Source organism: Scatophagus argus, chromosome 3 (assembly GCF_020382885.2).
Source record: "Scatophagus argus isolate fScaArg1 chromosome 3, fScaArg1.pri, whole genome shotgun sequence".
Classification (NCBI taxonomy): domain Eukaryota; kingdom Metazoa; phylum Chordata; class Actinopteri; family Scatophagidae; genus Scatophagus; species Scatophagus argus.
The window spans coordinates 1,689,302-1,717,119 of record NC_058495.1 but is presented as its reverse complement, the minus strand read 5'-3'; the positions used below and the strand labels follow the sequence as shown (position 1 = coordinate 1,717,119).

Here is a 27,818-nt window from a genome sequence, read left to right as displayed (position 1 = left end):
ATCATTTTTCAAGTTGTTTTATTTGCAATTAATATTAATTCCTAGACATCAATGTACAGATTTATGATTATTATGATATGTAGCTACCGTACCACACATTGTGTGCCCAAAATCTTCTGGACATGCATTTGCCCAAACATTGCAGCTATATGTCAAACTTGATAATATCATTCCAAAACCATTTTCACTAATGTACTGCTGTAACAGCCTTCTGGTTTCAGTCTTTCCACCAGATGTCACTTGCAACCATCCAGACAAAAAAAAGCATTACTGAGGTCCAACACCGATGATAGGTGATAAGGCCAGGTGTTATATTTCATACCAAAGGTGTTGTGATGGGGTTGAAGTCAAGTCTCCATGCAGGTCAGTCAAGTTTTTTTCACACCAAACTGGGAAAATCACTTCTTTCTGGCTTTGGGCATGGAAATATTACCATGTTGACACAAGAAACAGCCAGCTGCATTGACACAAAGTTGAAAGAACACTACTGACAATGACATGATTATATGCTGACTGGGAGGCTGTCCACACAGTTTTGGCCATATAGTGTATATGATAAAGCAAAGTAGTATAATATGATAATGTACCATATGGTCAATGTAGCCCTCCATTAACCTCACTTGGTGCTTAAATTCTCATACAGAATCATACAGAACATTAATGCTAACCACAAAACCACCAGCATCACATCTTCTGATAGTCCGTAATCCCATCCATTAGTTCATATATCAGTCTGAGCTGACTTTGAGCATTCGTCGGCAGAATGTCCAGTGATGTTCCACTGTGTTCTCATTGGCTCGTTCGCTCATGTGGTGAACACGCGTGTTGCGTATTTCAAAACCCTGGAAAATAATGACAGACAAACTGAGTCAGCTTACCACTTACTACAAATTTACTCAGTGATTTAAAATAATGCTATGTTGTCTTAAAAGCAAGACAAATTGAAACCTAGCTGGACTGTTTAGTCAATATGCTCCTAAAGGCATTATTGAGTACTGTATGCACATTGCTGAATCTGCATTTGAATAAATAATATTTTGCCAGCAGAATCAAATTGTTGGTTATTCAACCTACATTTTATTAGAATACATCCATTGTTCCAAATACTAGACTTCTTTCCTTAAAGGGATTATATAAAGCCAACAAAGGGTGTCCATGAATAAATGTGACCTTACAATTAATTACAAGGCGCTGTGTATCAGTTTGGTCTACGTTCTTCTGAGAACACTTCCTGTTAACTTCTTGTTTTGTCACAGAATGTTTTGTATGTATGCTGGGTGTTTCAGAGAAAATTACAACAAATAGCATAAGCAACTTTGTGCAAGCTCATAGCTGCATTCAACATTTTTAACACACAATGTTAAAGTTTGAGATAAAAGCCACACACAGCTTTGGAGATGAAGTCAATCAGGTGGACACGTAGGCTGACTTCCTGCTGGTGGTCACATGGCCCAAAGGTGAAGGACACCTGGTAGTCTCTGGTGTCCATCATGTGTTTGTTCCATTTTGTGAAACTGCTCGAAATGGACTCCAACACTGCCTGGACCTTAAAAAAAAAAAAAAGAGAGGCATATGACTACTTCTGTATGTCTGATATGCAATGCACATTATTCTGTGTGCAACTGTATGTAGCACAGCGACTAAAACTGTCCAATCTTATTGTCCTTATCCTTATCTCACATGGATTTTGTTTCACAGTGTTGCAAACACATAATGCAAAAATGCAAACGTGGAGATTGATTGGGAATGGTGTGTTTTGATTTTTCTCTTTTCTTTGCAAAAAAAAAAAAATCACAAAAAACTCACACGTATCTTAATGCAGAAAAGTGATTCAAAATTGACAAGACCACTAAGCTAAATTGGAAATTTAACAGCTTCATGAAATCACAGTTTATGTTGTTCTGGGAAGTTTTCTGTCCATTTCAGATTTTATAATGGGTGTGTACTGGACGGAATGAGAGAGAGAAAGATACATATGATCTACTCAAACATTTAAGTTTTTTTTTTGTTTTTTTTTTCCCCCCCACAATGGAAGATGAAACTGTTTCAAACCCTTCCCACTCATTCATACAGTGCCTATAAAAAGTAATCACTCCTCGAGGACGTTTTCCCCTTTTATTGCTTTTATAAATGGAATCTTCTCGTCTCATCTCGTCTCGCCTTCTTCCCCTTATCTGAGTCTAGGTTGTGGGGTCAGCAGTCTCAGCAGGGAAGCCCAGACTGTCCTCTCCCTGGTTACTTCCACCAGCTGCCTCCTGCTGGTTGAGATCATCTAACAACCTCTTCCCTTGGGCAGTCCATTTGGACTTGGTATTTTTGTGACCTAGTTGATTTCTGCATTTCTGATTCCTACTGGCCTGGAGCCACCACTATTCGCGGAATAGCCCAGCATGAATGTCAAGGAAGGTAGTAAGCAGATAGACCTACCAGACATCCCATGAGTTAATTCTCATGACTTCCCAAAGGTGAAAATGTATTCAGTGCTCTCCATTACACGTGTAACTCAAAATATACATATACACAAAGAAAATAACTCATATTAACACAAAATAATGGCACATATTATTGGCAGGACGGTTCCCCTTTAACCCTAACATATGAGGGTTTGTTTGCTTTAACTTAAACTTATGCTTAGATGTACACTGTAACATAATACTTTGAGGAATGCTGTTTTTCAGTTGCACTTGACACAAAAGTGACATTTCACTGTCATTGATGTAAAAGCACTAATGAGCAGAAAATGTTTAATATTTAGTGAAAGTTAGTGGTTATTCTGGATCAATGACTCCAAGAATGCTCGGGACCCACAGGAAAATAAAGCAATAATGCATATAATTATGTTTTTGTAGTTTTGAATATTCTGCCATAATATATTGTTAAAACCCTAACCAGGCCTATTCCTACTGACCTTCGTGGTGATGGTTAGCTGGGTGATGATGACTGCAACAGGGTTGGAGTACTTGGACAGCTTCCTGGTGCTGCACAGCTCCACTACCTCTTCATAGGTGTCAGTGGGGTAAGGCAGCAGGGGCCTGGGGTCTCCCAGGCACTGGATCAAGGGCTCAATCTGATAGAAGTCAGCCTCCTTCCTGAGCAGCTCAGTTTCCTTAAAGTCGCAGGGCAGAGTCAGCTCTGACGTCCGCAAGAAGTTGAGTATGTAGCTAAAACAGCAGAAACAGAGGTAGGATCAGTCCAGACTGCTGAGGTGATGATTCTGTAAAGCTCAGAGCTGTCAGTTAAAGTCAGGACAAGAGCGAAGAGAGCTGCTGTACAACCCCAGAGTGAGAAAAGTTTGTTTCACTTTTTCTGACATTTGAGTTTCATCTTTATTCTCAAAATTGCATTCATCTCTCTCTTAAATGACAAGTGTTGTGTTGTGTTTTTGCTGTATTTTCCTACTATCACCAAATTCCATCAAAAAACAAAACCAACATGTTAGTTTGTCTGTCAGTACTTTGTGTTTTCTGCACGTGGCACCTACTGTGTCAAAAAGCAGCGCCGGCGTCGCTGACTCAGAGGGCTGAACCCTGATGCAGAGTCTCAAAAAGGCAGGGAGGCAGGAATCCAAAATAGTATTCTTTAATATAAACAAAACTCTCAAACAGGCTCACACTTGGCACACTGTGGCAAAGGATCAACAAAAAACTGTGGCATCGCAAGAAGAAACAAGAAAATCCTGGCATGAAGACAGCAAAAACAATCCAACAAAGAGTGATGGGGAAGATGAGGACTAAATAGACAAGACAATGAGACACAGGTGAAACACATTAGGAGGGAGAAAGCAATCAGGATAAACTAAAGCAAAGGTACATGAAACAGACACACAGGGAAAGTGACACTTTCAAAATAAAACAACCTGGAACATCATACATGGAAACACATGACAAGACACACATGAAACATGACACATGGATCAAAAATTAAAAGACAGACCATAACCAAAACATACTGAAGATGTAAATTTTCAAAATCGTTTGACATTAACAAATATATAGGTCAGAGGATTAAGGCTAGATTCTTTTTTCTTTCTGCTATAAAACGCATGTAGTAGGATCAGAATTTGGTGTATATAACATGAATCCATAGATCCTGCTTTGTCAGTAGTTCAGGCTGGTGGTGGTGGTGGTGGTGTAATGGTATGGAGAATATTTTCTTGGCACACATTTGGTGTTTAAATACCAGCTGAGCAGCACTGAAGTGCTACAGCCTACCTGAGTACTGTTGCTGACCCTGTACCTTCCTTTAAGACCACAGCCTATCCATCCTGTAATGATTACTCCCAACAGGATAATGTACCATGTTACAAAGCCCACGTCATCTCAAGCTACATGAGAATGGACTCCAGTGGCCTCAGCAAGAAGTGTGCAATGCTATCACGGCGCTCTGTCGCCTATTGAGGAGGAGGTCCAGAGCTTTACTCACCATGAGTTCATGTCCTTAAAGTAATGGATGAGTCTTACCCAAGGAAAAAATTTAAAAAGTGATGACATTCTGTCTGTGAAGCTCTTGTAACCTTTTATGTAACCTCTTTAGAAGGAATGTTCTGGAATCAGCCTTGGAAAGTTGATATTGGTTAGCTGAATGATCAGTCCATGACCAGAACTTGATATTAAAAGCAAAATTGAATGGCAGTATGTTTAGAAAACTCTTAGTGGGCCATACAGGGACTGACTGCTATATTAATTGTGTGAAAATTCAAAACTACTGTCCGGATGTGAGCATGTCAAACTCCTGGATGCTTTTCTATAATTCAGCTTTTAGTGTGTATGGACGAGGTACTGTTTCTAAACAGAAGGAATGCAGACCTTAGCAGATCTGCTGCCCTGTGCTGCACTGAAACCTGGCTCAGTGAGCACATCCCTGACTCAGCTTTTCGTCTTCACCACGTAACCTAGCAAACGGGGAAGATGACAGGAGGCGGAATTTGCTTCTATATAAATGAAGTTGGTATACAGATGTCACAGTGCTGAATAAATCACGCAGCTCTCACTTGGAGACCATTTTCATAAACTGTAAACCGTTTTATTCACCACTGGAGTTTATACCTCACCTCCTCGTTTACAATGGTCTGCCTCAGGCCTGTGTTAGTGAGGCACTATGCACTGCCTGCCCATTGTTGTAGTGGACTTTAACAATTCAAACCTCAGCCATGAACTGCCAAAATACACACAGTATGTTAACCAACTAACCAACCTTGTCTCCAGCACTTTACTGCAGTGAGGGTGAAAAGTTAATGGAGTAAAAAATTATACTGGAGACGACCAGAGTATGGCTAAAACATCATTTTTTGATGATGACAGAAATTGTAAGATATGCCTGTATCCTGTTGTGACACTGAACAGCCATAGGTCAAAGGTTAAACTATAAACAGGAAACCAGACTGAGTGCTAAGCATTCACTGAACCATGGGTTGTGGTCCCTAAATCAGGTCACAGGCATAATAAACAACTCTTTTATTTTTTGAAGCAGTGAGAAAAAAAAATACACATATATATATATATATATATATATATATATATATATATATATATATATATATATATATATATATATATATATATATATATATGAAATGGCTTTTCACAATGTACTTAGTCCAGGGCTAAAAATAATAATTCTTAGAACCTTCTTAGTTCCTGACCAAGTGCACTTTCACACTGGCACAATCTGATACATTCCAGTGTGGGCTAACCCCAACTTTACCCTAGAGCTTGCTGACTCTGACCCAAGTATGTATGAAAAAGTATGAAAAAGCTATATACACTAGCATATGTAGCTAATGTTAGCCTTGTTATTATGCTAACAACCCATTTCAAATAAATGCACATTGTGAGTCTGGGAAAATTAGTGCTATGCATAAATTATATTGCCAAAAGTATTCACTCACCAATCCAAATAATTGAATTCAGGTGTTCCAATCATTTCCACGGCCAGACATGAAATTTCCTCACTACTAAATATTCCACAGTAAACTGGCAGTGGTATTATAACAAAGTGGAAGCAATTGGGAACGACAGCAACTCAGCCACGAAGTGGTAGGCCACGTAAAATGACAGTCAGTGGCTGCTGAGGCGCATAGTGTGCAGAGGTCAGCAACTTTCTGCAGAGTCAATCGCTACAGACCTCCAAACTTCATGTGGCCTTCAGATTAGCTCAAGAACAGTGCATAGAGAGCTTCATGGAATGGGTTTCCATGGCCGAGCAGCTGCATCCAAGCCATACATCACCAAGTGCAATGCAAAGCATCAGATGCAGTGGTGTAAAGCACGCCACCACTGGACTCTAGAGCAGTGGAGACGCATTCTCTGAAGTGATGAATCATGCTTCTCCACCTGGCAATCTGATGGGCAAGTCTGGTTGCCAGGAGAACGGTGCTTGTCTGACTGCATTGTACCAAGTGTGAAGTTTGGTGGAGGGGGGATTATGGTGTGGGGTTGTTTTTCAGGAGCTGGGCTAGGCCCCTTAGTTCCAGTGAAAGGAACTCTGAATGCTTAAGAGATTTTGGACAAATCCATGCTCCCAACTTTGTGGGAACAGTTTGGGGATGGCCCCTTCCTGTTCCAACATGACTGCGCACCAGTGCACAAAGTAGGGTCCATAAAGACATGGATGAGTGAGTTTGGTGTGGAAGAACTTGACTGGCCTGACCTCAATCCAATAGAATACCTTTGGGACGAATTAGAACGAAAACTGTGAGCCAGGCTTTCTTGTCCAACATGCGCTTATGTAATTATGGTCAAAAATTCCCATAAACACACTCCTAAACCTTGTGGAAAGCCTTCCCAGAAGAGTTGAAGCTTTTATAGCTGCAAAGGGTGGGCCAACGTCATATTAAACCCTATGGATTAAGAATGGGATGTCACTCATTCATATGTGTGTAAAGGCAGATGAGTGAATACTTTTGGCAATATAGTGTATCTAATTGTTTTGCTGTAAATACTAAACCAACAGTTTAGTGATGTATGATCAGAGCTGTTGAATTCAAGTTCTTCTGTTCCCTCAATGTGTCCTGTATTGATGCTACCATGGTCATTCTCCTCTATGGCTGTGCTGTTTCAGATCCTCTCATCTCAACTCATGTTCCTTCAGCACTCCTCTGCAACTTTAAATGTCTTTATTAACGTGTTTCATTACAAGTTCCGGATGCTGCAAGACTGATAAACTGTACCCCACTAAGCCTTAGAGGTTGTTAATTTTGCAAATTTTTGTAAAAAAAAAAACAAAAAAACAAAATTACAGTATACTGGCTATGATACATTTTATAAAAGCAATAAAAAGGGAAAACAACCAAGCTTTTTATAGGTGCTGTTATTTTAGCAGTTTCTTCACTCAAGCACCACCTACTCAACTGATATCCTCTGTGAAACAACAACAAGTAGTCACAACAGCATGCTGTCTGATTTCCATTCGGTCCACTGTAATTCAAATTATGTGTTTGGGCTCTCTTTCCTGTTAAGGTAAGCAGCAGACTCTGTGAACTTCCGAACCCGCTTGCTGAAGCTAGCTTTCAGGACATGGAATGTCATCTCACTGGTGGGTAAGCTTGTGTGTAAGGTTGAGAGATACCGGCTAGATATAGTTGGGCTCACCTCTGCGCACAGCTTGTGCTCTGGTACCAACCTCCTTGAGAGGGGTTAGACTCTTCTCTTTTCCGGAGTTGCTCCGGGTGAGAGGCAGAGGGCAGGTGTGGGGTTACTTAAAGCTCACCCTGCTCTCTGCCTGCATGTTTGAGTTTACCCTGGTGAACGAAAGGGTTACTTGAATGGTGGCAGATGCCTTGAAGGTCCCACATTTCTACCAGGGGCAGAGAATGATGGGCCTTCCTAAGAAAGTAGTCAATGTGAATGCAGTTGTCCTCAGAGATTAATTTAATGCAACAGACCAACTCATAACATATTTCTCAGACTGGAGAAGACTTAAGCCACAAGGATTCCAAAAAGATTCTGTTGCAGTTGTGTTGTAAGAGGAGAGAAGAAAATGGTTCATTCTTGCATGCACAATCAAATCAGCTGGAAAGACTGTATCACTGTATCCATTTATAAGCTCAATCCACAGTTGGAGGATGGATTCCTGGGAGTCAGAGGGTGACCGAGTAAGGCAGCTAGGCCTGAAGAGGTGAAGCATCCGCTTGTTTTGTCAAAAGATCAGCACAAATCCTATTACGTTAGGATCTTGTTTGTGGACTTCAGCTCTGCCTTAAATACGATCCGCCCAGCACTCCTCCAAGACAAGCTGTCCCTGCTGAACGTGCCTGACCCCATCTGCCGGTGGATCACTGACTTCCTGACAGACAGGAAACAGCATGTGAGGCTGGGGAAGAATGTCTCGGACACCCGGACCATCAGCACCGGTACCCCCCAGGGCTGTGTACTTTCCCCTCTGCTCTTCTCCCTCTACACCAACTGCTGCACCTCCAGCCACCAGTCTGTCAAGGTGATTAAGACGACACCACCCTCATTGGTCTCATCTCGGATGGGGATGAGTCCGCCTACAGGAGGGAGGTGGACCGTCTGATGTCCTACAACCTGTAGCTGAACGCCCAGAAGACTGGAGATGATCACAGACTTTCGGAAAGTGCCAGCTCCATCGCCCCCCCTCACCCTGACAGGCACCCCCATCTCCATGGTGGACTCCTTCCGCTTCCTGGGTACCACCATCACCCGGGACCTCAAGTGGGAGCTGACCATCAGCGCCCTCCTCAAAAGGGCCCAGCAGAGGATGTTCTTCCTGCGGCAGCTGAGGAAACTCAACGTACCAGTCAAGATGATGGTTCAGTTCTACACGGCCATCACTGAGTCCATCCTCACCTCCTCCATCACTGTGTGGTACACTGGGGCCACTGCCAGGGACAAGCACAGACTGCAGCGTGCTGTGCGCTCTGCTGAGAAGGTGATCGGCTGCAGCCTTCCATCTCTCAGAGACCTGTACATCTCCAGGACTCTGAGGCGTGCAGGTCGGATCACAGCTGACCCTTCTCACCCTGGACACAGACTCTTTGAAAAACTCCCTTCAGGCAGGAGGTTACCATCCATTCGGACCAAAACTTCACGCCACAAGAACAGCTTCTTCCCCTCTGCTGCTGGACAGACTAACTGACTAATATGCTGCCCTGCACTTTAGTTACTTCAGTAGAGGCACTGATTTCTGCTCATGTCATGTTCCACCTGCTGTTCATTTGCACTGTTTACCTCACCTACTTGCACTATACTTCCACCCTGCACTACCTCACTTTTGGACTACCTCCAGAACCATATTTATTTGACTTATTTTATTTTGTTTTACCTTATTCTATTTTATTTTATTTTACTATTATATGTTACTTGTTACGTTCTATGTATGCACCAATCACCAAGACAAATTCCTAGTAATGTGAAACCTCTTCACTTATAATGGCAATAAAGACAATTCTGATTCTGAAGATGAGAAAATCTGGACATTTCTTTTATTTGTAACTTCCTTGGTGTTAAAAAGTTAGGCTGCTGTGTGGCCTGTATCTAAATGTGTTCAGGAAGGTTTATCTAGTATTATAAACTTGTAAATTTGATAACAAACCCTCAGCACTTAAATCCTAGACACTAAATCTAATCCTAGCAACTATCCAGGTGCAGGATTCTATAAGGAGGAGTAGTATGATTTTGGCTATTAGTGGACTTCCCAGCCACATCGGGTTTTCAGTGGTAGCAGGGTAGCAGGTCTCATCCAGATGGATTGAGAAACTAGGCGAGTTTCCCCAGCCGCAGCTTGAAAAAGCCCATGGATTGTAACCAGATCTGGGGTCTTGGACCCCTTTAAACGGAGAGCTGGTCCAGTAAGCCCTGTTTGGGGCTTACAGGTGCAGTTGTCTCTTTCCACTTGTGAATGGATCAACCAGGACTGACAATAATACCACTTATGCACAGCCTCAGTGTGTGTATGAAAAGTAGATAAGTTGTTGTAAGCATGCAATGCTTGTCCAGAGAAAAGCTTATGTTGCACATAAATGAAAATTGCTTATTTATTACACTTTTATCAGTCTTAGCAGGACTTCAGCATAACATGCTACAGTTAGAATGATGAAATGCATGTACATAATCATTTGATGTTAACATACTAGGGTTTGCATGTGGCACTTTGCATGTCAGCATGTTTAGCATGCTAGTTTGTCACAAGTTGATTTGATTTAAAACTCACCGAAACACTGGGCCATCACGGTCAATGAAGTAGTTTCCATGTGTGTCCCTGACAGTGGGAAGGTCTCCTCTGAACATGGCTCCCAGCATGGAGTCTGGGTAGCGTCGCAGTGTGGACAGAGATGTGCTGTACACACAGCCACCCACATTCAGAGTCACTGGCTCCCCCATCTGGACAGAGCAAAACTAGCAGTCATAGATAGATAATAGTAGATAGGATAGATATAGATACAGATAGTTAACACTGAAGGCCTTTGTCAGTACACACTACGCAAAGAATGAGTTTTCTTGGGAGTTCCAGCTTGTTGAAATTCGCAAACTTCGCAAATTTGCAAACACTGATAGCTGAGCTGCTACACACGTACATCTTTTGTCCTTACTACAAACAAATAAATAAAATACATTCAAATCTGACATCATATACCACATTGTGCCTTTGTTTTTACCTACATGTATATCTCAGAAAATGTAGCAATTTTTCAATTAGGCGTTATTTTAAAAAATCAACCAAATATTTGAAATTTTAAAAATCCTACAAAAAACAAACAAACAAAAAAACCCTGACCTTATCCATTACAACTAAATGAATAACCCAAACCCAACTGAAAACTGAACAATCTGATGTCAATAATGGACATTGTTATTGAGACCAAAACTGATATCAAGATGCTGTGTCTGATGCAAGCTTTTTTAAGCCTTCCACTGCACGGTAAGGCTTGGCTCAACTTGACTAATTGCTGGTACTAGGTGCTTTTCTCAGTTTCAACAGCAGATATTGCCTCTGCAGCTGACCATCATAATGACATGTGAAACTTGTTTGTGAAATCATTTTCAGTGTGACCCAAACACACACAGGAACAATGAAGGATATCAAAGGGATGCTCTTGATTCTCAGCATGTGGATGTTGCCAGAACATAAAACAAGAGAGACATTTTGTGAAATCCTATATTCAAGCGCAGATGACAAGGCAACTCTGGTTGCTCTGTGTCACATGAATGATGGCTCTCACTGACCAGTCAGTGGTCTGCAGTGTTTTTACTTAACCTCTTACTATTGGCTCACCTTGGTTGGAACCTCAGCCGAGGTGACGCTAAAAATAGAATTTTCCACAGCCAGACTCATATTATAGCTACAGTGAAGACTGAAGAAAAGTAATAAAAAGCATTCAGTGTGGTTCTGTCCTCAGGCCAATATTATTCAGCCTGTATATGCTCCCCATTGGTGATATTATTAGAAACACTCCATACATTTTCATTGTTATGCGGATGACACACAATTGTACTTATCAATGAAACCAGATGAAACAAATCAGCTAGTCAAGCTTCAGGCATGTCTTAAAGACATAAAAAACCTGGATGACCAGCAACTTCCTACTTCTAAATTCAGACAAAACTAAAGTTATTGTTCTGGGCCCCAAACACCTTAGAAACAAATTATGCAGTGATATTGCAATGCCAGATGGCTTAGCCGTGGCCTCAAGCTCCACTGTAAGAAATTTAGGAGTTATCTTTGACCAGGACATGTCTTTTAACTCACACATAGCGAATATTTCAAAGACTGCATTCTTTCACCTCCGCAATATTGCAAAGATTAGGCACATCCTGAGTCAGAAAGATGCAGAAAAATTAGTCCATGCATTCATTACCTCTAGACTGGATTACTGTAACTCCCTTCTATCAGGCTGCCCCTCTCTCCAGACTCTCCAGCTAATCCAGAACGCTGCAGCACGACTACTAACAAGAACCAGCATGAGAGATCATATTTCCTCTGTTCTGGCTTCTCTACATTGGTTACCTGTAAAATTCAGGATAGATTTTAAAATTCTCCTCCTCACTTATAAAGCCCTGAACGGTCAGGCACCATTCTATCTTAAAGAGTTAATAGTACCCTATTATCCCACCATAGCTTTGCAATCCCGAAATGCAGGGCTACTTGTGGTTCCTAGAGTCCTCAAAAGTAGATTGGGAACCAGAGCCTTTAGTTATCAAGCTCCTCTACTATGGAACCATCTTCTGGTTTCAGTCCGGGAGGCGGACACCCTCTCTATATTTAAGAGTAGACTAAAAACTTTCCTGTTTGATAAAGCTTATAGTTAGGGATGGCCTATGTTGGCCCCTAGTTATGCTGCTATAGGCTTAGACTACCGGGGGCCCTCCCATGACACACTGAGCTCTTTCTTTCTCTCCCTCTCCCTCTGCACACATTCATGTCCCATTAATGCATATTACTAACTCAATTTCTTCCCTGGAGTCCTTGTGCTTTCTTGTCCCGCAGATTCCTATCGATCGTGGTTGGACCTCCTGCTGCGGTCCTGCGGTTGTCCCGCTCGAAACCTACTGCAATTACTACTGTTTAGTCATAATCTGATTTAATTCTGTTACAACTCAGTACAGCTACTACCATTATTGTTACTTCTGTTGTTATCAAAATCACCATAATACCTTCTGTATACTTCATTGTCATTATCATTATCTACATTTCCGATACTTCTGGTATTATTACTGCTGCTATGCATCTCTGCTTGTGTGCTCCTTCCCTCACGCCCCACCCCCCTCTCCCTATCTCTCTTTGTCTGTCTATCTTTCTCTCTCTTTCTCTCTCTCTCTCTCTCTCTCTCTCTCTCCCTCTCTCTCAACCCAACCGGTCAAGGCAGATGGCCGCCCATCTTCAGCCGGGGTCTGCTCCGAGGTTTCTGCCTTCTAAAAGGCAGTTTTTCCTCACCACTGTCGCCAAGTGCTTGCTCAAGGGCAATGTTGGGTTCTCTGTATTACAGTTTAATTAAAGAGTTTGGTCTAGACCTGCTCTAATTGGAAAGTGTCATGAGATAACTTCTGTTGTGAATTGGCGCTATATAAATAAACTGTATTGAATAGAAAACTGAATGTGTGATTCCAGTGAATAATTTCCAGTGAGAAACATGCTGTCTTCACAAGACTTATTTTTACAGAGTACAGATGAATGACAGACTTCATGATATGGTGCAACAACAATCACCTGAAACTCAATTTAATCGAAACCAGTGAGCTTGTGGGGGACTACAATGGATGTTACTGCAAAGAAGGTTTGTGGATGCTTTACACAGGTCTTCAACCTGGCAGCTGTCATGCCTGGTTTTTGGTTATGCTTTGTCTTTTGATTTTTGAGTCCATGTGTCATGTTCCATGTGTGTCTTGTGTTTCCATGTATTATGTTCAAGGTTTTTGTCATGTCCTGTTTTATTTTGAAAGTGTCTCTTCCCCTGTGTGTCCTGTTTTCATGTAGCTTTGCTTTCGTTTTCCTGATTGCTTTCTCCCTCCTGATGTGTGTCACCTGTGTCTCGTTGTGATGTCTATTTAGTCCTTGTCTTCCCAGTCACCTTTGTCAGTGCGTCTGCGTTTAATCCATGTCATGCCAGGTTTCCTTAGCCATGTCAAGTTTTGCCAGGAGTTTTAGCCATAGTTCTTCGTTGTTCCCAGGCCACGGTAAGAGTGTGCTTTTTGAGTTGGTTTTTTGTTATTATTAATTAAAGACTATTGTTTTTGGATCTCCACCACGCCTGCCTGCTCCTTTTGACTCTGCATCGGGGTTCAGCCTTTCTCTGTGTCACCGACCCATCCTGACAGCAGCACAGAAAAGCTATACAATCAGCACAGGTTAAAGCTGGGCGGGATCGACTATGAAACTTGGATGTACACTCTGTGATGTCAACCTTAGATTTCTGAAGAATCAATGTGAGGCTTGTTGTGGTGACCTTAATATAATTTAAACAAGTGTTATGAACAGGAAAATTAGATACAGAGACCAGAACCATGTTTTGGACCAGGCTGTTTATTTCTGCTATAAGCTGGGCATTTTAATTTGGGATGCTAGCCTGGTCTCAAGGGACCAGGGGCTTTTGGCATGTCCATATTGGCTTCATTTGGAGGCTGCCACTTGCCAGGCACCCAAGGTTGGTGTCACCAATTCACCAAGACAATCTGCCCTTCTGTTCATGGCAAGCTATGCTGTTGGATTATGGGCAGAAAAGTGTTGCTGTAAAACATTATGATGTCACAGTAAAGCTGAACTTTGACATTTTGCATATAAAATGCCACTTCATTATTTTATCATCCTCCTGAGACCCGGCCCATTCATTTGTATCCTTTGTAGTGGACATTTTGTTCACCTGTGTCTTCCTAAAGTATTTGGAGTTAACCTATCAAGCCCTATAGCATTCTGTAGAGGACATCCTGGGCTTTCCAGTGATATGTCATGTGATGGGTTTGCATGCTGGGAACTTTACTTTTTTTCTCTATCAAGATGGCCACCATACCAACAGCCACATTTTATGGAAAGAGGAGAGGTAAGTTAAATATTCTTTATCTGTTTCTATCTTTTCCATGATAATTATATATATTCTTGTTTATTAACATGTCAGTAACAATATTTTTACATCTGAAAACAGTTTTATTATTTCTGTTTTGAAATAACAGTCATTTAATGAATGTCAATTGTAGTGGACAGCAGGATCATTTTAATGTATTTAATGACTGCACATTGTTGTAGGAGAAAAAAGTGAAGCAGAGAGGATTCTATACCAGATAATAGAGGGAGATTCAGATTTGGAGCTGTCAGATGAGGAAAAGGATGAAGATGAGTATCAGCCTATGATAGGGGAAGATGGTGATGAAGAGGGAGAGGAAGAAATTGCAGGAGAATCTGATGAGACAGAGTCAGAGTCAGAGAGAGACCAGCAAAGTCGTCGTGCTCTGTGGGCCAGGACTAACTTGTATGTTTTATTTAGTTTCAGGCTATTGTATTCAATCTTACTGTCATTTTTAGAGTTTTGTAATATTTGTACTATATGTAACATACTATATGCAAGTTGTCTAAAAATATGCTCATGATTTTGGTCAATAGGGAGTAATATTACATCCATGACAATGAAATTACTGCATTAATCCAAATTGATGTGTAAAAAAATTAACTGTTATTCCTTTTATTAACTTAAATTTATTTGTGTTTTTCTTCCATCCATCATAATAGATTCACACCTGTGTTACCTGTGCTCCCTGCCTATCAAGATGACCCTAAAATCCGTGAATACTGGAGTCCAATCCAGTACTTTTCACAGTACAATGACGACAACATCTTTGAAGATCTGGCAGCTTTTACCAATCAAAGACAGCTGCAAACGACAGGAGTGTCAATGAATACTACTGCCCAAGAAATCAAGATTTTCTTCCGCATATCAGTACACATGGCCTGCCTTGGCTATCCCAGAGTCAAAATGTTTTGGGATAAAAAAACTAAAGTGCCGGTAATTAGCAGGAAAATGACAAGGGACAGGTTCTACAAGCTGAGAAGCTCACTCAAGATTGTCAATGACCTGGATGTGACTGAAGAGACAAAGGAGTCAGACATTCTTTGGAGAGTCAGACCACTGCTTGACCGTGTGAGGCAAGGTTGTCTCAGACTTCCAAGGTGTGCATTGATGAGCAAATAATCCCGTTCACAGGCCGCTGCCCAGTCAGGCAGTATGTGCCAGGAAAGCCAAACCCTACTGGCCTAAAGGTTTTTGTGCTTGCCTCGCCAAATGGTTTGGTCCTGGATTTCGAGGTCTATCAGGGCAAGAACACATTCAGGGGCCAAAGACTGGGAGTTGGAGATGCAGCGGTCTTACGTATGGTCGAGTCTGTTCCTACAGCAACTTATGTGTTCTTTGATCGATATTTTACGACGATCAATCTCATGGACGCCTTGCTCTCAAAGGGTCTTCCAGCAACTGGAACCATTATGAAGAATAGGGTTCCAAAGCAATGTCAGCTGCCAGGATATAAGCAGCTGAAAAAAGAAGGGAGAGGGGCTTCAGTGACGTTGGTCCGGAGGGGGCCTGAGCTGGCAGTGACGAAATGGTTTGACAATAAACCAGTTCTGATGGCCTCCACTGTCTATGGGAGAGATCCAGAGGATATCTGTAGCAGATGGTCCAACAAAGACAAAGGTCATGTCCAGGTGAGACGTCCAGCAGTAATCAGGGAATATAATGACAACATGGGTGGCGTAGACCTCTGTGATCGAATGCTGAGCTTCTACCGCATGTCAACCAGGATCAAGAAGTGGACATCACGTGTGATGACGCATTTCTTTGATGTTGCCATCACAAACTCTTGGATCTAGTATAAGTCTGACAGTACAGCACTGAATCGACCAGCTAAGAACACCCAGCAGTACCTGGACTTCAAATTGCACCTGGCTGAGGAGCTGCTGGATAGTCCATCATTTGATGACAGCAGTGAAGACAGTGAGGAAGAGTATCAGCCACCAACCAAAACAAGGATCCCACAACCAGAGCCATCTGTACGCAGACTAGGAGCCAGGCACATGCCAGAGATGATGGACATAAAACATGCTGAAAGATGCAGGAACAAGGGCTGCAATGGCAAGACATACATGAGGTGCACCCAATGCAAGATGTTCCTCTGTATAACCAAAAAGAAAACATGCTTCCAGGATTATCACCGCTAAAATATGCAGGGGAAAATGAAATGCAGAACTGCTTATGTTCTATGTCTTATTCTATAGTTCACTGTTAAACTAAATACATGTTTTTTGTCCTTGCAAGCAACATAAAAGTGATAGAGAATTTGTTTTTTGTTTTTTTGTTTTTTGATCAAATTAAATGTGTTCTTGGGTTAATATCACTCTAAAGGCATAATCTGTTAATTTTTTTATTTTCTGAATTCAGTTCTATTTTCACATGGAAATCGTCCTGTTGTACTCCACCGTGGACATGATGTGAAATTAAAATTATAAATATATTCAAAAAAATTAAAATGGTATGGTGTTTTTTTTTTTTTAGGCCCAAATAGATAGGAAATCACACAAAAAAGAAATTGTAAGACACTTTTTTTTTCTTCAGTTCTCAGTACATGTTCTTCCAGAACTTCCCATCCATGCATTCTAGAGATGACCCATTCACCAGAATGGAACGTACATATGATAACATAAAAGAGTAAAGATGAACCAAAAATATAATGCCATCAAGCCATGGCTGTTGGCTGGTACTATTGTGGGAAAATATTTACTCATTGGCATTCATTAATATGTAAATAATCAAGTTTAGTCAAGTTCATCAAATTTAATGATCCCTAAAATCACTGAAGTCAGTGTGGACACCATTAATTTCTAAGCAAACAGCTGTTAATCCAACACTATAATCATGTCTAAACAAGCAAGTTAGAGTCAGGAGGCACAAAGGAGGAGCATGCTTATCCTTAAGCCCACAGTATTAGGAGTATGAGATTGTTAAAAGTGAATGTTCAACTGCATTTGTTCATTTACTCTCTGGGACCAGCTTGGTTTTATTGTGTTCACTTATGCTTCAGTAAACCCTAATCTACAAGGAATTCTGAAGACTATGTTTATTTGTGTCAATGAATCGAGGGGAACCCATCTAAACCTGTCAGGTCCTGGTGAAAATTTCTAATCTGCATTGCACAAAACTATGCAAATTGAAAAAACAAAAATGGTTCAAAGAGATTTGAGTGGAGCTGAGCTGTACCATGCAGTGGAAATGAGGCATTTATTTCAAAATTCAGAACTATCGCTATCATTCACTCTATTCATTAACCCACAAAGGGCCATAGTGAAAAACACAGATTTTAGGATTAGGATCTTTGCATCCATAAACTGCACCTAATTCTAACATTAATCCTAAAATCGGGTTTACACCTGAAGCAACTATTTTAAAGTCCAACCAAAAGTGAGGAGTACAGACCAAAGATAGACATGCACAAACACACACACACACAAATACACAAACACAAACAGCATGAAAGGATGGTGTTCAACAGGCCAAAGGCTGAACTGTCGGAATGCAAAACAGTGCAGACAGAAAAAATGTCTGCAGTATAGAAAACAAACACACCTCTGCATACACATGCTCACACAGACACACACAAACCATGTGACCCAGGTCTCCATTCTCCATCTGCTGCCCTGTGCTGTTGCTTCTCTTTAGGTCAGACTGTTGTGGAGATCATTTCTGTTTCCACCAACACCTGCAACAAGAGAATGAACAGCTTGTGAGATGGTTGACAAGGAGAAGGAGATTTGATGCTGCATTACCAGCCACCATCTAACTGATATAGGGGAAAAACTCAATATTTGGGAAATATGGCATTAATAAGGATTATTAAAAATGGTGTTAATGCCAGCACTAATTTTCCCCGGTTAGCATATCAAAACCAACCATTTTGTCCAGCACACACTGGTGACAAAATGTAAAATTTTAAAATTTATTGGTTACTACAGTAATCACAAAAGACAAAGACAGCACAATAACAATCATACAATGATGAAGCTATGAAGAAATAAACGTCAAGTTATGCTTGCACAAGGGGAAATATCTAAATTAATCAGCCATTATAACTATGATGGAAATCCGGTAGGAGGGGGTGGATTGCTGCCTCTGACATGGCCATGCAGGCCCAAATATCAAATAAATATTTGCATGAGATAACAAATATAAACAGATACAAGCAGCCCCCCTAGGGTGTCTGGGTTCAACCTTAGAGATAGGATATGGATCTTAGACAACTGGGGGAACTTGGCAGTAGAGCAGCTGCTCCTTCACATCAAAAGGAGCTAGCTGAGGTGGTTTGGCCATCTGGTTAGGATGGCTCCAGGGTGTCTCCCTTTGGAGGTTTTCTAGGTACATTCAACTGGGAGAAGACCCGAGGGGAGACCCAGAACTCGCTGGAGGGATTAAATATCCCATCTGGCCTGGGAACAACTTAGGATCCCTTGGGACGCCAGGATGAGCTGAAAAAATATTGCGATGAAGAGGGACATGTGGAATACCCTGATTATCCTGTTGACGCTACAACCCAACCCCGGATAAGCAGAGAAAAATGGATGGATGGACCAGAGACAGTATAAACCCAAGATACAGAGCCACCCTTAGCCTAGCTGAGCTGAAATACCAATGTTTTACACCAATATGGGGTAACGATTAACAGAAAAATGGCTGTATTTCTCCTGACACTGTTTCATCTTGTGTGGTTATTTGTCCCTCTGACTATATCCAGGCCTACGTGCACAACACTTTTGCAGGGAGTCTGGATACACTTATCACACACAGTGACAATAGACTCAACACTACATAATTTTCTTATCTCTACCAACATGTTCTTCAGATTTGGTCATTCTCCATTATTTCCCAAAAATGTCTTATCAGGAACATTCCAAAAGGGTACACACTGTCCTTGAACTGCCTCCTCTCAGACACAGTTATTTAATCCTTTATTAACATTATTAATTAGTTACTTAACATTGCTTGATGTGATTTTGATTACACATTAAAACAACATCAACAACATCATGGTTAAAGAATCAAAAATGTGCATTTCCTACTCCATTGATTTCCTTAATTCCAAAACCAAACAAAGACAGACTACACTCTTTAGTCTACTTTACAACAGTAATTGTTGAATTCTGACATAAATATAAATAAAAATGAAAATTTTATGCAATTTCCACAGGTACTCTTCCAGTTTTAAAGAGTTATAAGAGTTGTAACATTAATAGCTCTGAACATATTTTTATTGAAGATATTGACATTTGGAATAAACAGACAATATCAGCCTCTGGCAGCAAAATTCTTTTGGTTTTCCACCGTGGGTGATTTACAGTTGGAAAGGGCTTGCCCCTGTACACAAAGTGTGACGACCCTAAGCTATTTTTACATGATAGAGCACATTTCGCCAGTAGGGGATATTTTTAAACAGTTCAGCAGTGGTGAAATGTTCAAGCCGCTAGCAAAGCTAAGTCTTCTTTGTAAATATGCTCTTTATTCTCTACATCTCTCTACTTTGTTATTCCCTTACCACCCTAGTGTCTTTGACACTTCCTCCCCATGACAGACGTAGCTGTGGTGCTGCTGTACAACACAGTGATGCAGCTAGTCAAGATGATCTCAATAACACAGCTGTAGAAGTTACTGAGGATCTTTGGTGACATGCCAAATGTCCTCAGCCTCCTCTGGTAGTACAGCTGCTGTTGTGCTGTCTTGACCAGTTGGATAGTGCTGACTGTCCAGTTGAGGTCATCACTGATGTAGACACCCAGGTATTTGATGGTTGGTCAGTGGCTGATGGGTCCTCCTGTCCTTTCTCATGCCCATGATCACTGCTGAGGACACTGAAGGGTACTAGTGTCCATCACGATGCTGGATGTTATGTTTCTCATTCTGACTGTGAGTGAGGAAATCCAGCAGTCTACGGTAGATTGTGGGATTGACTCTGAGGTTTAGCAGTTTATTGGTGAGCTTGCAGGGGATGACTGTATTTAAAGCAGAGCTGTGGTCTATGAAAAGCATCCTGATGTAGGTGTCTTTGTTTTCCAGGTGGGAGACACCTATACTAAGACCACCAGAGATGGTGTCTGAGGTAGATCTGTTGGGGCAGTAGGCGTACTGCAAGGGGTCCAGTGTCTTTGGTAAACTATTCTGAATGCAGGCCAGAACCACTTTCTCAAAGCACTTCATTGTGACTGAAGTGAGTGCAACTGGCCTGTTTGGGCTCCTGTGGGATGATGAGGTTTGTTTTTTTTAAACCGGTGGGGCCGTGGCCTGTGAAATACTCTGCTGTCTATTTGTCCCTTTCATAGTTACCTAATAAAATCCTAAAACAGCCACCGTACAGACTGTTGAACTAAGCTCACTACACTAGTAGAGGGAGCCTTTATTCCTTTGCACAAGTTCTGTGCTTTACCAACTAAGTGTAAATAACTCATATTAATGTCACAATCTCATATTGACGTTTCTCTACCATTTCTACTGTTATTTATACTTAACTAAAAGTTATGCACTGGAGTTTCAACTGTCTTTTTTTGTCAAGCACAATTGTCTCGTGACAATTCAATGCACAGCTATTTCTGAAATTTGACACTGAAATTTATTTAAATTTACGGTAAGTATTTACTGTAAATTGCAGCTGACATTATGTCATCCAGTTATTACATTTTTTGATACACATTATAGAGTCACTGATTGATTGAAAAAAGGTTGACATGAATGCAGTTTTTAATGTGCTTTAAGTTGATGGTAAATCTCTGGAATGAAAGATGAGAAGGAGCGCACGAGCAGAGATGCATAGCAGCAGCAGTAAGTATTGGAACTGTAGATAATGATAATGACAATGAAGTATACAGAATATATACTTCTTCATGTGTCTTATGTATTTATCATTTTTAATAGCACTGAAACCATTGATTCACCAATGTGTCCTTTTAGATTCATTACGCAATACACAGTAAATCTGAAAAAAGGCAAGAGTACTCTGTAGTTTCTGTACCCTTTAATCACAGTAGGTTTATATAAAATTCAATACAACAAAACCACAATTAGAAACAGATTGTTCAATTACAATAACTCTAGTTAAGAGTAAAACTGCTACTATACTACATTGACATATTTGAAATATCAACAATCAAATCAAAAACCATACAAGGACAAGCAATAACAATTACTAAATCTAAATGTCAAATATATTACACATCTGTACACATATATCACAGGAGTCACATTTTGCCCCAGATGGGTGTACTTCTAGTTGGCCGGTTCAAGTTTTTTTTCCTTTTTTTAAAAACCCTTTTACTATCAAATAGGGAAACTATTATGGTGATGACTAGGCTAGAGAAGATCCATTACTTCATTCTTATTAGTAGTCCTGTTTGTAAAAATATTACTTGTCTCACTTATCCCACAACAGCAGAAACAAAGTCAATGGCAAGAAATGTAACTTCTAAGGACAGGGGATAATAAACTGCTAAAATGTTGGTCTGCCCTTTCCTTTCAGCAGAAGCGGAACTGAAGTAACTTTCTTGCATCACTATCAACCCTTTTGAGAAACTACGATGTTGTCTGTGTTGTATCCCTCCTCCACAGACAGATGAATGACACAACAAACCCATGCACGAGGTTTACCTTCTGCTGCTGGCACTGGACATCTAGTTGTCACAGTGTTACCTTTCAATTTACAGTAAAAGACAAACACTTCAGGTAAAACATGGTGGATCACAACAAATCATATACAGTTAGGTGCACATGCACGTGCACACACACACACACATATATAGTCATGGACTAACAAGGGAACAGGCCATACCTGGGTATAAAACTGCTTGTCAGGCATTGGTCCCATCATTTATGAGTGACTAAAAATGGGGGTGGGTGTAAACAGATGGCTGTAATTCCTAAATGGTTAACGTCACACTTTTGTCAAATTCCCTGAATTAAAGCTGAAAGTCTTCTCTTCACTCACATCTTGAGTGTTTCATTTCAGATTCAATGTGGTGGTGTACAGAGGCCAAATGTCAAAAAACTTACTACTGTCATAATATGTATGGACCTAAATGTACATATACATGTTTGACAGGATGGGTGAATGTCTGCTTCAGACCGTTGAGACTGTTGTGTATGGAATGTAAGAGTATTAAATGCATCCTACAAGGCAAATGATCTTCCAAATGTGAAAGGACAGCATTTCTAAGTAGAGATTGTAATGTGTACATGTATCATCTTAAAACAATAAATAAATAAATAAACAAACTGAATAACGGACACAGAATAAAGTAAGAGACAACAGTGTGACAGCATTAACAACAATGGATGATTTCAAAGTAACACACTGGACAGATTTCCTGTTTTGGCATTTCGATGAACTTCAAGAAATGGTCACCTCACATTTAGGTTAGCGATATTTTTGGCCACATGGTGCATGTATACACAAGCTCACCCAATTCAGATGGGATGCACACTAACACTTTTATCTTACCAGCGACAGTGAAGTTTCTGGCTTTAAAACGGGTGTAAATAACATTTTTTCAAATCAGTTTAGAATCTCAGGGTGTCAGAGGCTTAAATTACAGGGGCCGAACTGTAATGCAGTCCAAGTGATTTTTTTTCAACATTTTCAAATAAGTCCCCATGTGTTTCACTTGTTTAGAAGAATGCTGCAATGCTGTTTTGCTGTGAAGTTCCAAAAATATTATGCGGACTAAGAAACTCCACTTGACCATCGGCATGAGATAATGACTGAATACCCATGTCAGGGTGAATTGTTACAATTAATGACTTGTGTACATAATGGTGTATCCCATTTGCTAATTTCGCATTTTCATTTTGTAGTCGCTCACTCAAATCCCTCCTGCATGAGATGCAAGCTGAGGAGGTGTAGAAGGAGCATGGGGAGCACAAATAAGTAAATGGGATAAACCTAAATGTTTGCTGCAGAAGATAAAATTTTAGTGATTGATTTTTTTTTTTCTGGAAACATAGTATTGGGTTAATCATTAAACAAAGCCCTGCAAGCGTTTTCATGTGTATTAACAACATAAAATAACATAGATATTACGGTATGATCAAGTTAGAAATGTTTATTGCTATGTACCATGGAATGGTGGCAAAGACAGTGGAGAGGCAGGAACAGGAGTGGGCAGAGGAAATGAGGGGAAGTGTGGCTCGCAGGGATAGCTTGGAAGACAGGAAGTTGCTGGCCAGCAGGCAGAGAGATGAGCAGGAAGATTGGTAAGCTGGTGATGATCCCAGAACACAGAGAGGCAGGTTAAGAACACAAAACATGAAATACAAAGCTACAAAACATGAAGAAGAACTAGATAAGTTGGCCTGAAGTGTAACTACCACTGGGATGAAACAGTGAAACGCCAATAAGTAAGAAGAGCCAGGACTGAAATGCTGCAGGCTGATGAGGGGCAGGTGAGCAGAATGGGAGAGACAATTGGGGTGATTGGAGACAGGTCGGCATGTTGAGCAGGCATCCAGGAACAGGGAGAGTGAGGGACAGGACAGCAACAACACAAAAAAGAGAGGCCTACAGGCGACGTGGCAGGAAAGGGAAATGCACAGCCACGGCTGTGACAATAGTTAATAATAGTGACACTCCACCATGGAACATGATACTTCACACAAGACATCTGGCTGCAGGACAGCTTAAGTCTTTGAGCTATCATAATTAAAAAGACATGTGAAGAAGGAATGCTACCACTATCTCCATTGTCAGTATGAGTAACAGCCTCATTATCACATTAACACAAATGTGTAGGTGCAGGAGACTGTGATACATGTCATTGTTTTTCTCTTTACGATTTATCATGTATAACAGGGAGCCAGTGAAGTAGCTGATCTTCTGAGTAAGTTCTGGTAAGGATACAATCAGCTGTTCTGGACCAACTGAAATTTATGAAGACACTTAAACAGAAGGTCAAAGGCAAAAGAACCGAAATAGTTGTGATGTAATAAGAGTGTAAGGAACAGCTAAAGACAATTACAAAAGATTAGGTGAGATTAGACTCAGTAACAACGTAAATGTGTGCTTTGGGGGGAAAAAAGTGTTCTTCAGGATGACACAGCGATTCTTCACAGTGTGGTCCAACTGCTCATCAAATAATTAATTTTAAAACATTTTTTTCATAATAGTTGGTTTATATTTTGCATTAATAATCTAAATCTGCAAAGCAACTAGGAATACAGTGAGGCGGAAGTAATAAGTAGATAAAAATGGAAATACTCAACTACCTCAAAATTGTACTAGACAGCTGTACTTATTCAGTCACTGGTTATTAGGACTGAGTGAGTACTAGGCTGAAACAAGTATCTGATACAAATAATGTACTTTATGTGTATTATTTGAGTAAAATATGTCAATTCCTGTAGGGCTGTAATCTCCAAGTCGATTGGTCGATTTATCGGTCGCTACGTTCTGGCTCGACCAAAATTCTGATTGGTCGACCACAAACATGACATATCACCTAAAACCAGCAAGCTAACTTGTGTGCGTTAGGTTGCTCCGCCCATTTTGAGTATATGAACATATCAGAATTGGCATATTTCAATGTTTTAGTCTAATAATCGCTTTATAACTAATGCGTCTTGATCTAGCTTGTTTAATAAATATTATTTTTTTCTTAAAGTGGACTTGCCTTTTGTGTTTAAGAGTAAAAGTTTATAGTCTATTCGTGTCTCAGCCGCGAAGCTGAGCTCCGTTCAGTCTCGCTCTGTGTGAGGACATGCACAGAACCAAATGACAGTGTCTGTCAATTATTATGACATGACTAAAACAACTGACTGAATATTCTTCAACAGTTCTTGTGCTGATATCACTAGTTGAGTATATTTTAAGAAATTAAGGGCTATGATATTGCGCAGATGCACGTGATGCCAAATGTTGTCAGAGCTGACAGACTTGAGTGTGTAATTAATTTTAGTGCAAAATAATTAGGTCAAAAACGATTTAATATAAAGCAAATAGAGTACTAGTCTTTCTAGTCTCGAGTCCCCCCCCCTCTCATTAGTTGATTTTTAGTTGACATCTGAGGGCTTCAGTCAACCAAGAATTTCTTTGGTTGATTACAACCCTAAATATCTGTACTCATGATGAGGAAAATCCTAACTGGGATGCTGACTGAAAAGTTATTCTAGAAGTTATTCTATTTTTTAATTTTTTTGATTTGACAGCTACACTACATAGGTAGCTCCTTATGGGAGCATTTTTCAACTGTTTGACTTAAGGAAACATAACTTTAGCAGGTCTTTGTTATTAGCAGTACCTTGTGACAACATACAAAGTGTAAGGCTATTCTATTCTATGCCCCAACTGTCTCCGCCCCCCCAATTAGGTAAACCGAGTCAATTCTGAACCCCCACGGCTGGGTCTGGCCACATGGTCACTTATCACCCTGCGAGGGACCTTTAACACCTCCTGCTTGGCCAGGCCCATGGAAGTGAAATGACTTGAAATGTATCTTGTATATTATGAAATGAAAATGTGTTTATGTTTGGTATCATTTTAATGGTCCCAGTGTGATAAGTGCAAAGGTCTAAGTGAAGAAATCCTAGGGCCAATTGTGATTGTGATGTGATATTTCTGAACTTTGGGAGAAATGTCCCTGCTCTGGAGACACACCCCCCTTCCTGCTCCTATTGTCTTTAGATATGCACCGTGATGACCAAAAGGTACCCAAGTAGAAAAACTGTCAATTTCCAATTAACTCATGAGTCCAGCAGCTCCACCAATGTAAAGTCTCAGCTACAGTCACGGGTCCTGTGGATCTGGGTCTGTTTGGCACTGTGACACACGTGCACTGTGTTGGATCCCTGAGTCACTTGATGACAAATAAGGTAGCAACCACTGCTAGTCCATGTAATTTATGCTATCTGTTGCAACAGTTTCTTGCTAACAACTACTTAGAAAGAATGGGGCAGATAATAAAGTAATAAATAAAGTGTAGCTTTGTATTTATATGGGTTGTTAGCAGCAACTGTAGCAATGGACTCAAAATATCCAGGTTAATAAAGAGGGGGATTTGTGAAACTCTGGTTATTTTTAGGATCCAAGTGATTTAACCAAGTGACTTGGGACTCGAACATGAACTTTTTAGCCACTTTAATCCAAAACTCTGAACACCATCTTCTCTGGACCAGGTTAGGTGGGCAGTATGGTGATAGAGCCAGGTTTAAAGAGACTTACCTTTGTGACATTGAAAAACCTGGCTTTAGGCTCAATCTATTTTGGAAACTCATTAATCTTGCTTCATTTTACACCCCTCAGATTAAACTAGTTTGTGAGAAAACAATAAGATGGAGAATTAAGTGGAAATTAAATGCTGAAATAAGAAGTAACCTATGAACCAGATAATTAGACTTAATAAGAATAATTAAAATGTTTCTGAGATTTTCAATAGATAATATTTATCTATTGAAATCCCATTTTAATTTTATTCAAAGTGGTCAAAATACCAAGTATTGTTACTGTACAGTGTTGTTTGGAGTTAAAATGCAGCATCCACCCTGCTCATAAACTAAGCATTCAACGTCAAACCTTTGCATGCCGAGACAGCCTTCTGATGTCCATGTGCAGTTGATGTTTTTGGACAGAACACTTACCTATAGCTAACATTAGGACTGGCGTCTCACATGTGGTTTCTTGGTCTGTGCTGAGAGGAGCCATGAATTGGAGTTTTCTTAAGGAGTCTGTGAAAAACACAAAATTTAACATATTACAAGATTACCGGCTTAGTTAGCAACAAGTTTGAAGTACACCATAACATTAACTTATCTCTGTTTCTGAGCTCGGAATGCCCATTGATGGTCAAAACCACTTTAACAACTGTATCTCCAATATCAGTGATGGCATTTCACTTAGGTCAGTTTCCGGCTAATCTTCATAACATATTAGCGGAGCTGAAGTAAAGCTACATTACAAACAAATGTACCCAAATACGGCTCAGAGTTACTGCTCCAAACCCGGGGCATAACAACAGCTTTGTGTATACGATAAGAGACACGTCGCAAATTTAGGTTTTAAGCACGCAGATTTAAGGTTTTAAACACGACACGGAATACTTAAGCGTTAAATAATGTTTAAAATAAATAAGGTAATATTTGCCATATTATTGGTCAACGATTAGCTAACAAAAACCAACACTAGCTAGCTCTTGTCTTGGTAACTACGGAAGCAAACGATTTTGCAAAGATGTATTTAAAATTATGATTTTGTGATTTTTAAACAAAAACAGTCTTAAAAGAAAATGTGTTTTGAAAGTGCGACTCTTTAATAACTACCTGTTAATTAACTGAATCCCACCATGTTAACGAGAAAGTTGGTCAT

The 27,818-nt window shown here is 40.4% G+C and overlaps 1 protein-coding gene across 1 annotated transcript; it reads right to left on the bottom strand.

Moving 5' to 3' along the window:
- Positions 1-27,818, bottom strand: kctd6a (potassium channel tetramerization domain containing 6a). Its single transcript, XM_046380468.1, has 7 exons — positions 27,773-27,818; positions 27,095-27,181; positions 18,095-18,191; positions 10,171-10,340; positions 2,909-3,161; positions 1,388-1,546; positions 1-842 (listed from the first exon to the last, which is right to left on the bottom strand). Exons 3-7 carry the CDS (start codon positions 18,119-18,121, stop codon positions 729-731), a joined length of 723 nt encoding a protein of 240 aa, XP_046236424.1. The 5' UTR covers positions 18,122-18,191; positions 27,095-27,181; positions 27,773-27,818; the 3' UTR covers positions 1-728.

Bases quoted from the DNA above. Each gene is read 5' to 3' on its own strand.
- kctd6a (XM_046380468.1), bottom strand. From the start codon at position 18,121: ATGGAGAATGGAGACCTGGGTCACATG. The intron at 1,547-2,908 runs GTCAGTAGGAAT...TTTTTTTTTAAG, and splicing joins AGCTAACCATCACCACGAAG to GTCCAGGCAGTGTTGGAGTC. The intron at 843-1,387 runs GTGTGTGGCTTT...ATTATTTTCCAG, and splicing joins TTGACTTCATCTCCAAAGCT to GGTTTTGAAATACGCAACAC.